A 16573-nucleotide genomic window follows, 5' to 3' on the forward strand; every position below is an offset into this window, starting at 1 on the left:
ATGGAAGAATAAATGGTTCGTGGTAGCCAAGTTGCAGGTAAAAACATCGTTATGATACATCGTGGCATCGATGTTTTAGGACGAGTTGACGGAACTATACTTAAGTGAAGTAATTTCAGTACGAGGTGGTACTTGGGGCGAAGTGGCGTTGGACGAGGTAATACTTGGGACGAGGTGGTTTTGGTGCGAAATGGTTTTGGGACGAAGTTGTGTGGGGCGAAGTGGTTTTGGTGCGAAGTGTCTGGGCCCCTTGGAAGCAAGCATTCACCAGCAATTAGACAGTGATACACTATTCCAGTAATGAAAGTGCTACAAACGATGTGTTTATAACCAATAGTTTGCCTGCTACCTTTTCCGGTAAATCATGGTCCCTCTAGGGACTGTGGGTAAATGTAGGAATTTCTTGACTTTTCTTGAACCTGTCCTATACCGCTACCTGCGATATGCAAAATTTTCTGAAGTCACTGAAGAGTATCTCGAGTCCATGAAATATCCAAACGGGTGGTACACATGGGGTGTGCTGATCTCCATGCATAAACGTGACCGTCTTCCACACAGACTGCAAAGATGCCACATCTGTCATAGCTATTCTGCTCCGTCTAAGGTAGAATACACATTGACATTGGAGCGACTGTGCCTCTCAGGGAGTTTTTCACAGCCATGCTTAAATTTTTACTGTTCTTGTCTGCTGCTTGTGTGTAGTCCGAGTGGTTTTCACAGTCGTCTTTTTGTGAAAATCAAAAATTTGGGGACCATTTTTAATTTTGAAAATATTGCTAAATTCTACATAATTTGTTTATTTCAAACTTGGCACTGTGACCCAATTCTTATTCTCTGTTATGAAACACTGATTTGGAGTTTCATGGTCACGGAAAATTATGGTTGCGTAATCATAACCTTAAACCTAAAGATTTCTCTTTCTTCATGTCACTCTAGCATGGCAGTTTTTACTCTCAGTCACAGTTTCAAAATTCCATGCCCCACTTTAAGAAACGTCCCCATAGCCACTTGAAGTGCATCATCTCAACACAAGTAATTACCATAGAAATAGTGGCTTCTGAAAAATTTATGGAAGAGACAAGCTAAAATCATACCATACTGCCATTGGTATAGCTCTGGCCTATATTTTAGGTGGACTCCTTGGAAAACATTTGCTACGAGCTGATTGGTTACTAAATAGAAACACAAGTAATCTCAGTATGCCAGGAAACACTTCCTTTCACCTGTATACATCCTTCAACAATCAAGCACATGTACTTACACAGTGCCCTCCATGCAGTACAGGATTTGGATAGGATCTGCTGTACTTACGAAATATTCAACTTAAGATTTTTTTGATGAAACCGTCTTGTTGGATTAATAACAATATACACACAACAGCCCCTTACCCTAGGCCCTCCCCAGCAAAGCAGGTGTTAACACACTAGATGTCAGTGTCTGGTGTAATGTTGATAAACATTCTCATAAGACTAGATAAGTGAGGCTCTCAAGGCAGTAGGGACAATCTCAGTGATCATGAAATTGTTCATGCATGAAACTGACTTAGAAGATCCTTATATGTAAATTTTGTGCTAATTTTAGTTTACCGGTAATTTCATACATTCAGTTAAAGTAATAAGCAGGGAACTTTGCAATAGTCACATGAAGTTTCTATGATACAAAAGTAGATGAAATATTCATGTAGAAAGGTTTGTAAAATGATCACTCATAAGGGCCCCTATAAAGCTAACAGGTGGTTCTGTTGCCTATTGTTAAGGGTTTTATTGTGACCACACAGTGTTTTTGTTTCCTGGCTACCTATATGTGCTGTCAATCATGGTCCATTCACAATCGTGGTTTGGTCAGATTCATTTAAAAACTGTCAATTGTAGAGTCAAATGTTCCTTCAAGCTCAAACACACATGATCAGGAAGAAGCAGGTGGATGAGTGATATATTTATTTGCTCTCTGATAATGTGTTTATTTAACATGTAACCCATAGGGACAGTGTCCGGGTGTCAGCATTCTTAAAATTGCCTGCTAGAGGGCGCTCTTGCTAAACAGCACCTGTCCTGGGCAAGAAAACTAATTATCTTTATAGCAGAGTGGGCATTCACACTATTCTGATGCATTCTGTAATCAGATATATCTTTAGTCAAGTGGAAAAAAATAATTAGCAGTCACTGATGCATTTTTCAGTTAGTAACATACCTCCTGAACAATGGCTTGGAAAATTAATGCCATACTAGGTAGTACAGGAGCATTAATTCTGCTATTTGGTATGGTAGTTTTCTTGGAATTTTTCTCTTCAACAGCAATTATCTACCTTAGCTAAATCCTTGTTATTGCATGACATTAATTTTGTACCCTGAATTATTTTTGAAAACACAAATTTCAATGAATATAAATTTCTGATGGTTCAAGAGTATTGACTGACCCGTCCTCTATAAACCCGGTATCCATGAGCGGTAATGGTGTATGACAACACAAAATACATGCAAAAATGAAATCAAGTTTTAGTGTGTTCTGTACAATATCATTTCTCAACGAATAAGCCTTAAAAGACAAGTTTTTTTAAGACTTAATAAATACATTTAGTTTGATCTCCAACCACAGTGCTTGACAGACTTGATGACAAAAGCCAACACGAGGATTGTGAGCCCCTGCGGTATGTTGTTGAAGAGCATAGAAATATTTAAACCTCTGTCCTTCTCAAAAACTGCAGCAACAGTTGTGCAAACCACCAAAATACAGAGCTGATGATATCTGCACTCTGGGATGGGAATGCGACCATTGGCAATAGCAATAGACTAAGTTGGAATGAAGGAAAGTCATGTATGGATTTACCTTCTCATCAATCGCAGGAATAATCATAATAATCAACCCACATAAGACAACTGTACTTAGTAACTAGTAACACAGACTTAGTTACCATCTCCTGATATTATCTTTTCGGTCATTTTTTGGTGAGAAATTATTTCACTTTTTTCCTTTGCCTGTCAAATATCATATTTAGTTCTGCTCACATACACTTGTTTTCAGAGTGTCTTTGGTGCTTAATGACATGAAAATATACTCAACAGAAATTTCATCGTCACGAGTGTTTACGTCTTGAATACCCACGAGCAGAGACACAGTACAGATTTGACCAATTGACAACTGAGTATTTTTCAGTTAAACATTTATTCCTCAAAATAGAGTGACTTTATCCTTCATATTGAGGAATTCAAATTAGTAATTCTTCAAAATACAATTCCTTTAGATAAATGTTGAATTTGATCTGGAAATCTGCTTTTAGTGAACCTGATGTGCTATCTATGAACTGGACTTCCAGAAATTCGCACCAAAGTAGTTCTTTCATCGTGGAGATCTATGCAGGTAAATTAACAAGCATTTGAGTTCCCAAAGTCACACAGCTCACTCTGGTTTCCCATTCACCATCATACTTTGGCCCACACACATTGTTATCAATGGTGAGTGTGGACCTGGTCTCGGGTCATTGGAGTGCACGGGTTATCAAAGTGGTCACGTGAGGTCGGTGACAGCAAACCTGTTATCAAAATGCACCTATATATTCACCAAGCGAAAACAGAAGCATTGGAAAACGTTTGGTCAGAATTATTTGTTTGTGATGATAACACTTTCTTTCTCAGGATGTTCAACTTAGAAAACCATATTTATTCTCAATGATATGGCAAGACTGAACAAGACTGGGCCCAAAACTGGAATATTCCACAAATCAACATAATCCTAGGGGGCCTAGTTGATTCAAGAAACTATGAGAGGCCCTTTCTGAAAACCAGAATATTTCATGATGAAGATGGGACCAACGTTTCTTCAGGTGCATAAATAATACATGTACACAATTGCACATCAGTTTGTATCGAAAGATTTATTCATAGTTCATAACTATGTTCACAGATCACATTCCACAATAGTTCACCTATTCATTATTTCATAAATCAGAATTATCCTTTCACTCAAAGAAACCAAAAAAATACCGTCAATGACGCTGTACCTTCTCTAATGTGTGGCCAGGTCAGGTAATTGGTTGTTGGCAAGGAGTTGTTGGTAAATAGTTGATGATGTAGGGGCATGAGGTGGGATATGGACCCAAAGAACCCAAAGATGATTAAATACATCAATCAAAAAAATTCTAAGCTACAGTATAAACTGCCTAAAGATAGTTCAATGTGGAAAAAAGTTAAACAATTCAGAAATAAGAATTAACAGTCCAAAATAGTAATGACGCACTTCCTTACTGACCTGAGTGCATGTGAAATACACAACCTGGCATCTGTAAATTAAATGTATACCAAGTGATCATTTCCAGTCACTTTTAACTGTTTTTAATGGATTTTCCAAAGAGTCCTGTGGAAATGATGAAAAACGCCTATCTGGTCTTGTGTTTGTATAACCTCATGGCTGATAATTGTCATAGTATTGAAAAAAAATTGAAAGTGAAGAAATTACTGTTTTTAATAGGCATATTTCCCTTGAAATACATGACCATGTAAAGAATATATGCTAAAAGTGTTTAAGAGTAAATTTCTTTTCAAAAAATAATTTAATTTGTGACCAAAGGATTTTTATTCTTTGAGTTTACAAATTCAAACATTGCAATTTGTTCAATCATCTTGTGCAGTGCAAAATTTATAAAATGACTGAAAAACAAAAAAAATTGGCAGAATTACAGTCTTTGTGATGTAAAATTACGGGTTGACATCACGATAACTGTTAATCTGTTTGAAGTACTAATATACTATAATTTAAAAAAGAAAAATTCATGCAGAAACGGTAAAATATATTGTCAGCAATGTAGTGTTAATTTTGACTTTACATCAAAATATGCCTTTTCTGGATACCAAATATATAGGGCGAAATATCAGCCATGTTCAGCAAAATCCACACAACAGCATTGATCCTTTTCTAATTTGATTTGATTTGCTTATGTTATCCTTGTATGACAGTCAGTACAATATGGAACTTGAACACAACACAGTGAATAAGTATGCTGTAAATGAAATGGTGTGGCTGCATAAATGTGCATCCACATGCAGCAATAGGAGTGCCTTTGTCTCTCACCCCTCATTCCAACCTGTCCCATCCCTGAAAAAATAGTTTGGTCTTATATTTATAATGTTAATAATTTCTGTATTTTTAAAATGTGCGCATCTCAAAAACTTTTGATCATAAACATTTTCATTGTTTTTTATAGCTGACCAATCAGTTAACCTGTTTATTTTGAATATTTGCGCATTTTTCCTCAGTATTTGACATTTTCTGAATACCTTCTTATTCAGTTTGTCATTTTCTAAAAGTTTAAATGCTCCATTGTGTGGTCAAGCTTTCCACAAGCATCAAATGTGGTACTTCATATAAAGGGGTCTGCCTCTAGAGGGCGGGCATCATGAACACTCCTGTGTTTGTTGGTTAATTCCTCCACGTAAACTTCTGATTGTACTGTAAACATTGAACATGGCCGACGTCCGATTTTCCTGTCTAAAACTTTCACTCATTTTCGTTCATATGACTCTGAAACTCCAGGAAACGATTGGGAAGAAAGAGTTATCTTGAAATATTGAGGTACTCGCCGATATTTTGCAAAATTTAATGAGAAAAAATGCAAGGAATTGCCGACAGGCTTACACAATGACCGTTTTCAGACTCGGAGGCATATGATCATCTGCAGATTATGCAACAGGCCCATATCATGTGAGGCCATGAGGGGATATCCACGCAACTCAGTACCAAACACTAGCGCACACAGAGTGAGCAAACACAAAGTGAGTACCCCTAACGTCAGCTCAGTAGTCTGTAATAGATCGTAGTCAACTAAGAACCTTGGTGAAAGGCTTAACACTGTGGCTATGCCGCTAAGTCCCTTTTGATTTTTGTCACAGCTCAAAATCATTCTCCTGCACCTCAACCTGAACCATGAACACCCCCACCAGTTTATGATATGACCCATCACAATGGCATGACGTCAACGGATCTTGACAGACGGAAGTATTGACAGACGGAAGTTCTTGACAGCAGCATACTGGTTTTCAACTCTAATACCTTCTCTGTCTATAAATAGACACGAGAAGGTAAAAATATACACTATCAGAATATCCGAGGCAATTCAGAAAAAAAAATGCCATGATACCTCAAAAAGAAGTAAATGATTGTGTTTCTTGTGTTTTGTGTACAGAGTATAATTGGACTTTGTCAAGATTAGTGGTTGCTCTTCCTTCTATTTGCTTCTTGCACTTTTTTTATCTGATGCTTTGTAGAATTTAGATTTTGGTGTTGTACTACAGCTCTGTCTTCTTCAGTGGCAAGCCTTGCTTTTCAGACCATTCCTCCCAGCCTCCTGGGTAGTGTCTTGCTCTGTGAGGGTCAAGAAAGTTGTGGAAGAAGAGAGAGAGAGAGAGAGAGAGAGAGAGAGGAGGTAAAGGGCACACACAATTGAGTGAAGAGAGCATCAGGGAGAAAGAAAAAGAAATAAATAGCATGTTTCAGAACCAAATTCAATGCAGTCTTAAGATTGACCTATTGGTATAGGATAACTGAGGCAAACGTTCCATTGTGGTTTATTTGGAAACAAGAAAAATGTTTCAGAGATCCAGTCTGATTTTGGGTCTTGCACAAATCGCACCAACACTGCTTCTGATTTTGTTGAACTGAATAATGTGTGGATGCTGATCTGACAATGAAAGAAATTGTCAAGTTCTGTGCAGTGTTTCATTTGATATAAATGTACGTTCTGGATACAGATATTGAAGAATCCTTACAGAACATATTCAATCACATATAATACCATTGAAATCACAACTCCATGGCTAGATTCTTATAGCTTTTGTCTTTCTGGTTCTACTTTGTCACCATTGCTTTATTTTATGATAACGCAATTAAAACTTTCAGTAATTCTATATCATTTTTAAATGAAAAATAGATTTGGTCAAAGAATGTAAAACTGACTACAGTTGGAATATCTTTCTAATCTTGACTTATGACTATGACTAGGGGCAAAGATCTGTGATTAGGCAAGCCAAACTACATAAGGACAGAGAGGAAAAAACGCCTTTAATGAGGAAGTGCGTGCCTCGAAATTAAAAGACACAAACTTTTCTCAAATATTCTAGAAGAGTACTTTAAATCATAACCTTTCAAAATTGTTGATAAAATTCAGGCGTCACAGCACAAATTTGGTACTACCAAAACAAATTTCCTGACACTTAATAAGTTGATGAAAACTTTGTTTAGTTATTACGCCATGAACTTCAAATTCAGCCTTAATACAAGTGGTAGACCAAAAAGTATACTTGTTAAAGTTTGAAAATCCGAATATCTGTCTCAGAGAGGCTTTCTAACTTTATGGAGAGAGCAAGCAGACTGGATTGCAGCGACCAAGGAATGGCATTGTCAGCAAAATTCATTAAATTCTTCCATAGCTGGTTCAAATAAAGCAAAATTTATCCTCACGACAGCTGACAAAATGTTCAATGGGTGAGTGGCTTTATTGTAGCTTAAATATTCAAATATATTGCCTGTTTATCTTCTTTTAGTTGGGTGCCTATTCAGGACAAAGAATCCAGGGGCAGACATCTTATACAAGAAATGCACCCTACTCATAGTTGGTCCCCTGACCCTTGACCCTGACCACCCCTGCATTGGCATACATACTTGGTATAACCCAGACTAATGGCTGCTACTAGGGCCTTGGCACTGCGGTTGCCTCTTCTACAACTGAACACCATTTTGGTATCAGAAAGCCCCGGCATCTCAAACTTGTATTTCTCCTGAAATTTTTCAGGATCCATATCCAGCGCATCTTTTAATTCTCCTACTAAAATACAACAGTCAAAATGAAAGATATTAATAATTTCATCACTATTGTTATGGGGAAACTAGGACCGATTTTTAACATTTATTTATAATTTTTCATTTCTCTATTTATTTACTTCAACGGACAACTTATAAAAGCAAATACTTTTATTTTGGCATATGTTATTAAATGTACTTCTATTGTATACAAAAACTGTACTGAAAAACTGCAAATATCAAAAAGCTCTGGTAACTAATTTTACTATAGACCCTCAAAAGGGGTCTCTGCTGTTACAGTGGATCTTAAAATTCCCAACTGTCAATGCCAACGGAATGTAGATCTTAGCTTCAAACACAAAAAACTCTGCACAAAGAATTGTGTCCTTCACAAACAAATCTTTATGATATTATTCTTATATAAACAGCTGTCTGGAATTATATTCTGGCAACTTAATCTCCCGAACGCTTTTCCGGAGAATCCTTCCCAAACAGCAGATTATTAAGCTTGGCTTACTTACCTTCTCCATAATCATACACACATATTTTGAAAATTTAAACTTTTCTACAAGCCCTTATATCACCAAACACATTGCGGAAACCGGGATCACAGTCTTTTGACAACATCCCTCTAGCAGAAGCAGACGAGCATAAAAGCCATCTAAACAATCTAGCCAGGGAGTTACGATTTGTATTAGTCAGTGTGCTATACGTACTTATAGTAGCCCAAACCTATGGCAGCACCGAGAGCTTTAGCACTGCGTACCCCTGCCAGGCAGGAGAACACAATGTTTGTGTCTGAGTGCTTGGGCATGTCAAAGTTGTATTTCTCACGAAATTGTGCAGGATCCAGGTTAAGCGCGGTTTCAACGTCTCCTACTGTAAAAAATAAACATGCAAAAGAAAAGAGAAAGAAAGAAACAGACACAGACGTGAATGAAGATTGCAATTACGTTAAACAGAGATGTAGTGTGATAGGGTTATACAGTGTCAACATCCATTAAATAATACAATTTAACAAACATGTTATAAAGTTATCGGCACCACAAACAAGTGCTATACCTGAATGCACACATTATCTTTATAATATGGGTGGACTTTATACCAAGATAAAAGGTGAGGGCATAATTCTGAAAACTATAATGGTTGGGAATATTATCCTCATATCGACAATACACTGCTGAAATGTACTGAGGTGTCTTTATTCTGATGTAATGGGGAGAGGGGAGGGCATTATCCCTGATAATGAGTGGGGATATAATGTTGATATAATGGTTGGGGATATTATACTAATTTTAGTAATAGATGGTGACACCACCTTGATATAACTGTAGTGTGTAGACACTCTGATATGACTAGTATAGGTATCCTCATCTATAATGGATGTTGTGAGTTGATGTGAGTGTGTGCATCAGCAGTTACGTGAATGTAATACACAACAAAAGTGACTGGAAAGACGGTGTTGACTGACAAGACGAGACAGGTTTGACATCTTGGCGACAATAACATGATGTCTGTCATTTTTTTGAGACTTAGTTGATGGATGATAGTAATGTTTGCCGGTTGCAGAATCTCAAAGAAAGCAGTGGGAAAGAGCTTAAACCATAACACTACAGTATGTGTTTTCCCTTCAATACAAACTAACACACACTAGCTGTGTCTGAAGCTGTCCAAACATATCTGGTAAGTATGCCCTGGATTGGCAGAATAATCTTGCTACCAGTCAATTCTTGCCTTTGCTCTCACATTTTCTGATTTCCAAACCTTTTCATCTGCAGTTCTCATGAATAATATTTTCTCGATGAGTGGTAGATATGGAAGCACAAAGTTTTACTGTCAGAATTGCTTTCAAAGCAATGGAAGTTTCACGGCTAGAGATTGTCTCTCGCTGGCTACCTTTCCCCTAAAGCACAATACTAAACAAATTTTTGAAAAAACTTTACTCCTGAATTTGCAGACTAAAATTTAAAAGATTTGTTCCTTTTCGGGGTGGGATCTAAGACACTGCAGGAAGAGTCGGCCATGAACAGATTGCTGGAAATGTTAAATTACTAGCTACAACTACACAGCACTGCATTAATTCGAATAGCACTGTAACAATTTGAGCACAAAAATCAAACAATCAACAAGACAAATTATCAGATTTTTGTCAGTTTTGCCGAAAATTTAAGCACCAGAATATTTTTCAGCTTGGGATGTTGACAGCTGCATATTGTTTCACCCCCTACCACACCAACATCTCCGACGTCCTCCACCGGAAACTTCCACTTACTTCTTGAAGCCCAATTTTTTGGCAATATCCATGGCAGCTCTACTTTTGATGGGACCCAAGCCGTAGAACACTACATTGTTATCCCATTTCATGGGCATCTCTCTGCCCATGTGTTCTATGAAGTTGGCCTCGCTCATGTTCAGACTTTGCTTCAGTCTGCTCACTGTAGAGGGGAGAGAATGTCAACCAGTGAAAGCATGGGGATCAAAATGATCAGAAAAGCAAGCCATCTTACCCATTCACCAACTGTGCTTTGGTTTTTTCCTATATTTGAGAATTGGGTGGGTGGATCTACACACAGGGATACAGGGGTGAAAGGGTGGGAGTTTTCAAATGGATATCAACAATACACTTTTGTTCATATCCCTACTTAGTCTAAAATGCAAGTTCAGGCACATCCTTGTACACTATGGAGAAAGATTTGTTGCGTGTTGTGGAAAAATATCAGAGTTCTCCACATGGAAGGGGGGGGGGGTACAACCCACCTGAATTTTTTGAGCAATCTATTCATATGGCAATAATAATACAAAAGAATACATTTTCACAAAAAATGATGCACTGCTCTGAAAATTGGCCATCCTATTTTTTTTCCAAGCTGCACAGTACAATGAGTATTATTTCAAAAATCCGTATCAGTGGAATAGAGATAATTCAGTCATGAAATTTGTACATTTATCCTTTCCGTTTGCAAAGAATTTCAGCATATACGGTACATTGTCTCATTCTGGCATTCAGCAATGCTGTGTAGCACACAAACATTACATGGACATCTTTCTTCACCACTGGATCAAGTCAAGCAGTGCCTGTCTATTTAACCTGTTCACCCCCAATTCCCTGTAAACAGGTCCACAATCACAATTGATAACAATGGGTTTTGGCCAAACCATGGTGATTAAAGGGTTAATTCAGCTGTGTCACATTCTAACTCTGATTTGATAGTCACAATTTCATGATGTCTATGACTACATGAGTTGAACGTCACAGAAAGTAAAATGAGAATTGACACTGATATCATTGCAGATGCATTGAGTTCATGCAAATTAAACTCAAATGTTTAGCATCTAAGCCTAACATCCTGTACATTTGTAAGCCATCATGTCATTGGATTTTATGATTATCATGAATTGTGATTTACTTTCTGCTCAAAGAATGACAGACATTACAGTTATGAACCACCAAGATGAATCAACCTGTGTACAAACATTTCACATTTTGACACTTTACAGTAGACTGGCCCCCAGTTGCTTGGTTTTTCTTGGCATCAGTTACCTGTGGACCAATGCATTAAACCAATGGTCTACACAACAGCCTACCACTAACGTGGCAATCTGCTGATGTTTATTCCTACAATTTATTGTTTTGATATTTACATGCTCACAGACTTGGAGAAAGTCCAACTTTACAGAAACTTTTCATACTAACACAGTACACCTATGAAGAGATGTACCCTGGCATATATGCTGATGCCAATTTCTTGTCATAAATCACTCTCAAATATTACTGTAGAAGGCAAAGTCATGGTAGGTATCGCATTTCCCCAAACCAATTTACGGTTGAACCTTGTTTCTATCATTCTTTTTGTATATTATTCAGACTTCTACATAGTGCTGTACACGTTCTGAACTCTAGTAATTGTCAGTCTTGCTCTGTAATGTTTTCTGTGCACCAAACAGTCAAAGTATGAATTTGGTACTTTAATTATCAAATTCCACTTCCTTGGCTTCACTAAGCTATATAACCTTGTTGCTATCCTTCAGTTGCAGCCTCTGGTTCTAAATGATATACTTTACATATTTGATTCCCTCTTCAGGCAACCCCATTTGTTGATCTGATACTGGTAATTTGACCCAGTGTCCTAATATACATCAAAACCCTCTCATTGTGAAGCTTAATTCTAATCTCTGGTTACATTTGCTAGGCCAGAGAAGACATAATAGGGGGGTTTACACGTGTGAGTTAAGTCCGGAGTTGACACCGGATAAATTTAAACCTGTGTCAGTTGGACGTGTAAACAGACAACACCGAACTAACAAAGAACTAAATTAATTCGGTGTCTGAGGGCTGGTCCAGGTTCGGTGCTCCGAACTAAACAATGGCCTATTTACACTTGTGACCAGAGCACCGAACTAAACGCCGAACTATATCCTGTCTCGGTTCGGCCATTACCACAATGGACGGTGTTCAAGTAAGAAGCTCTCGCGATCGCGGCAACAATTGGCCGCAGGAAGAGATCAGGCTACTATAATTTCAATCTGGAGAGACGAAAACGTCATCCGTATGATGGACGGCACGTCGAGGGATCGGCAAGTGTATGAAGATGTCGCTACCAAGGCCAGGGAGAAGGGACTCGAGAGGACAGCGGAACAATGCCACAAAAAAAAATCAACGGTTGTGAGCTTAGTTCAAGTCCGTGTCCGACAACAACCGTCGTGGTGGCAATGCTAGAAAAACGATGCCATTTTACGATGAGTTGTAGGTAGTAAAGGGAAAGCAACTGGTAGTAAAGGGAAAACAACTCCACACATCGTTCATATTTGGGTTGTTTGCGTTTTGTGTATGATATTGTGTATAATATAAGTGTATATCATGTTTGGCTGTTTTATGTAAAATTTTGCTTAGCCATGGCGAGACGTACCCGTAATCTACGTGTCTTGTGTTAATCCGCACTGGAGCGGAGAGACTACTGTGACACTACGATCCTTTGGCACGACGTTTCGAAAACAAATTTCTTCATCAGTCGCTTCATTTTAGATTGGTGAGACGTATTGAATGGTTGATTGTTTTTATTTGGTAATATGTTGTTCCATTTACGTTTGGTAGGGAAGTAGAATGTCTACTGTTTGATCTTGTTGTGTTTGTGTGGGTTCGTGTGAACCTGAGTTTGAGCTATTAAGCTTATAGTTTTTGTGAAGTCTGGCGCTTATAAGTGTGTCGCCTATATTTCTGTTCCTTCTATATGCGATTATTAGTTGGTTTTGGAACAGTTTTTTTTATTTTTTCGTCTTTTTCAAGTTCACTCCATTTTTATGTCAGGGCTTGCTTGATTTTTGTTGTGTCGATGTACAGGCTATACGTTGTTATGAAGACTACTGTATTGTTGGTGGCGTCATTTCTTTCTTGCTGTTGTTCAAGCAGTCTTTTCCTACTTTTATGGTCTGTCTCTCTGATAATGCGTTCTATTTCATTTTTTTATATTGTCGGTCTTGTAATTTTTCACTAATTTTTTTTCACTAAATTGTGTAACTTTCTGTGTAAAATCCGTTTCGTTGTTACGTGTTCTGATGTATCGTAATGTTTCACCTTTGATCAGACCTTTGAATGTTGCTGCCGGATGGCATGAGTTTCTTTGTAAGAACTGGAAAGTATCTGTTGGTTTTGTGTGTGTCTTGATGTTGAGAATATTCTCTTTGTTGCATCGACGACCTTTGTAGATAGTCAGGTCTAAATATGTTTCTTCAGAGGAGCTTTCAAACGAAAATTTGAAAGTAGGATGCGTTTTGTTGATGTTTGATATGAATTCATTGAGTTCGTGTTGTGTTCCGATGAAAATCAGAAAAAAACATCGTCCCTGAACCTCAGCCAGGTCGGTATTTGTTGTTTGCATTTCAGTATTATTCTCATTTCTGTCTCGTGAAATGTAATATCTGCTATTTCTGGCGAACAACCCCATCGAGATTATTTCCGTATAAGAGCATCCCCATATTTGCCGGTAGAATTCATCGTTGAATTCAAATGTGTTGTTCATTTAGATTATTTCTAGCAGAGCTATCATGTATTTCGTTGGTGGTTACTTGATTATGTAATTGTTTGATGATCTTTCCTGATTTAATGCTCTGCCGACTGATTCAATTGCCTCATTCTGTGGTGTATTCGTGTACATGGAAATAACATCCAGTGTTACTAGTGTCGCATTGGCCGGAACTTTGACTGTCTCAATTTTCCGTATAAGAGTCTGATATTAACATGAAATAGACACCGACATCAGACAGGGCGAGGCCAACAATATTCTTTCCTTGTAAATTTCTTCGCCAAAGGCGTCTCGATCGGTTGACAGAACACAAAAAGAGCGTAGACAGCAGCTGCACGATGTGTTTGTCCGCCATTGCAAGCAAGCGATTGTTCTCTAGCCCAGATATCGCTGAGGGCGCTTGACCCGAACTAAATTCATACCTTGTGTATGACGTGTAAACGTGAGATCGCTTAGATCGCTGATAAGGAATATTTACAGAACGACTAATCAGATTCCCTCTGGTTTAAAAAATACACGTGTAAACCCACCTAATTTCTCTCACCATCAAACAGTATTACTATCAGAGACATTACATAACAGAACATTACAACTAGCTAAGCTCCACACCTGTGCTGCCGATATTCTTAACACCAAGGAATTCAAAAAACAGTATTTCCATTCATTGTGAGATATCTTGACACCTATCAGTATTTATTCAGTTTATCAAATCTGAACTTTGCAAGACTAGGATGTCACCAGTCAGCATCCAACAATATGAAAGAGAGCTGACACGCTTTGTTGGGTGATATTTGGTAACTAGAAAGTTCTCCTGAAATTGAAATACAATAGCAGTCCCAAACCCTCAAGATGATGTCCCATTATCCTATGTGGAGAGACTTTTTTTAATACTTGCATCAAGCTAAATGTGTCCAACTGTTAAAGGATCCAATAATACTACTACCATGCAACTATAGTCTCCACTACTACCTCCATGCTACTACTATGCATACTATCATGGTAACACCACAACTACATATCTGGGGTGTCTTATGATAAAGGCTAACTACCACAAATGTCTAGAGCTGATTCATCAAAATTAAAATAAAACACACAAACAATAATCATGTTTACATAATGAATGCTCTACCAATACAGACAAACTATCTCTCACTTGTTCAAAAGTTACTAACAAATGAATGGCACACTTTTGTCCCTTTACATCCATCAATGATCTGTCTCTTTAGGTTTTGAAGTAAATAGTTTACATTCCTCATAATTGTTTTCACAGAGAGTGCCATCGATGGAACTGCACTCTACATATCCAATGCTCAAAGTGTGACATGTTATCATTTTTATGCAAAGTATATTTTTGTTTGAGTATTTAAATCCGACGACTCATGAGTTGAGAATATGTATGTGCCTTGATTGTGTATTACGTAACTCGGTGTAACATATGTGCAGATGCAGATACGATGACCTGTACCCCTTCATGAATACTCACACGGAATATTGTATGATTTGTCTATTTTGCCAAACTCTACCAATTCATCTGGCTCTCTGACGTCAATGAGTTGAATGTCTCCAGATTGCAACAGTGCCACCAGACCCTCATAATCCACCGTGGCTATTTCATCACTCTCACTGGACAACCATCGCTGGTGTTGTTGACATAAATCTAAGAGATTGAAATTAGGTTGGCTGTGAATGTAGTATATTTCAATCCAATCCTGTAAAACTCAAATTTTCTATGACTTTACTGATTATAGTTCCAACTCAAGGGGGCTATGCACAATTGTATATGCAGCTTAGAAAATGTGGGAAAAGTTCAGAAACATCTAACTCATTTCGTTTGCTTTGTTCATTACTGATGATATCATGGATATATTTTAAATGCACATCCAATGTAACCGTCTTTTTTCTGGTGACAGCACGGCGTTGTTAAACCTACGTGCAGGATGATAGAGGTGAAAGGCTTTTGCAAGTCACTGTTGACTTCCATACATTGATTTTCAAGTTCCATCATGCATGCCAAAATTGGGCCACGGAGGACATCTGATGGACAGGGCCATCATTTTGAAATAAATATTTCGATGAAGGGTGCAAAGGATGGACTATCAACACTTGACTGTGCCATGATTTCAGTACTTTGGTGAATGAAATACACGAAAGGCAAAAACTAAAAAAATCGCACAATCACAAATCAGCAAACCTTACCGGAAACTTTACTTTGGGGGTCTAGTATATGCTGTGACGCTGAGGCACCGTGGACATCGATGTACTGCAGCGCCGAAAGAGCTCCGATGGTCCTAAAGAGAACTACACGTTGTCTATAATGACCAAGGAGAGACCTAGTAACTCTTAGTGTCCGAAACAGAGACATTTTATCCAGATTGTGGTGTTCAACACGCGTGTACCACACACAGTTCAGAGGGTTTCGCGATCGCTGACCTCAACAATAACCCCGTAATGCCTCGTTATGATGATACATAGCGCCCTCTAAGTCATTAATTTACTTATTCTTCTGTTTTCAGAAAAACGCTTCCCGTAATGTGCATTGACCAACTTTCACACAAAGCTCACTTGAACTTGAAGCACACAGAACACCTTTCTGTGCTTAAATTAGTGAAATAAATTTTACAAATATTATAAAATAGTATCTATATCATTGCGTGAAGGGTTTGATGTAAGGCAGTTTAAGGCATCTATGAACAATCTGAGTGACAAGAAGTCCACTGTATACACTCATGTTGACACAGGGGACCAGGGAAAAACAAACAAACAAG

At 38.0% G+C, this 16573-nt stretch overlaps 1 protein-coding gene across 5 annotated transcripts; it reads right to left on the reverse strand.

The window, feature by feature from the left end:
- Positions 1-3852: 3852 nt before the first annotated feature.
- On the reverse strand, positions 3853-16269 carry LOC139118630 (thiosulfate:glutathione sulfurtransferase-like). 5 transcript variants are annotated; one of them, XR_011548766.1, is made up of 5 exons: positions 16005-16268; positions 15292-15465; positions 10061-10223; positions 7651-7813; positions 3853-6354 (listed from the first exon to the last, which is right to left on the reverse strand). XR_011548766.1 is itself a non-coding variant. In XM_070682046.1 (4 exons), the coding sequence occupies exons 1-4, from the start codon at positions 16168-16170 to the stop codon at positions 6279-6281; spliced, it is 579 nt and encodes a 192-aa protein (XP_070538147.1). In that variant the 5' UTR covers positions 16171-16269; the 3' UTR covers positions 3853-6278. The 5 variants fall into 5 exon arrangements, 3 of the variants coding, with proteins under 3 accessions (XP_070538147.1, XP_070538145.1, XP_070538144.1); XR_011548767.1 differs by lacking the exon at positions 10061-10223 and having other exon boundaries at positions 7651-8667; positions 16005-16267; XM_070682046.1 differs by lacking the exon at positions 10061-10223 and having other exon boundaries at positions 16005-16269.
- Between the last annotated feature and the right edge of the window lie 304 nt (positions 16270-16573).

The sequence above is a fragment of the Ptychodera flava genome, chromosome 19 (genome assembly GCF_041260155.1).
Source record: "Ptychodera flava strain L36383 chromosome 19, AS_Pfla_20210202, whole genome shotgun sequence".
Taxonomy (NCBI): Eukaryota; Metazoa; Hemichordata; class Enteropneusta; family Ptychoderidae; genus Ptychodera; species Ptychodera flava.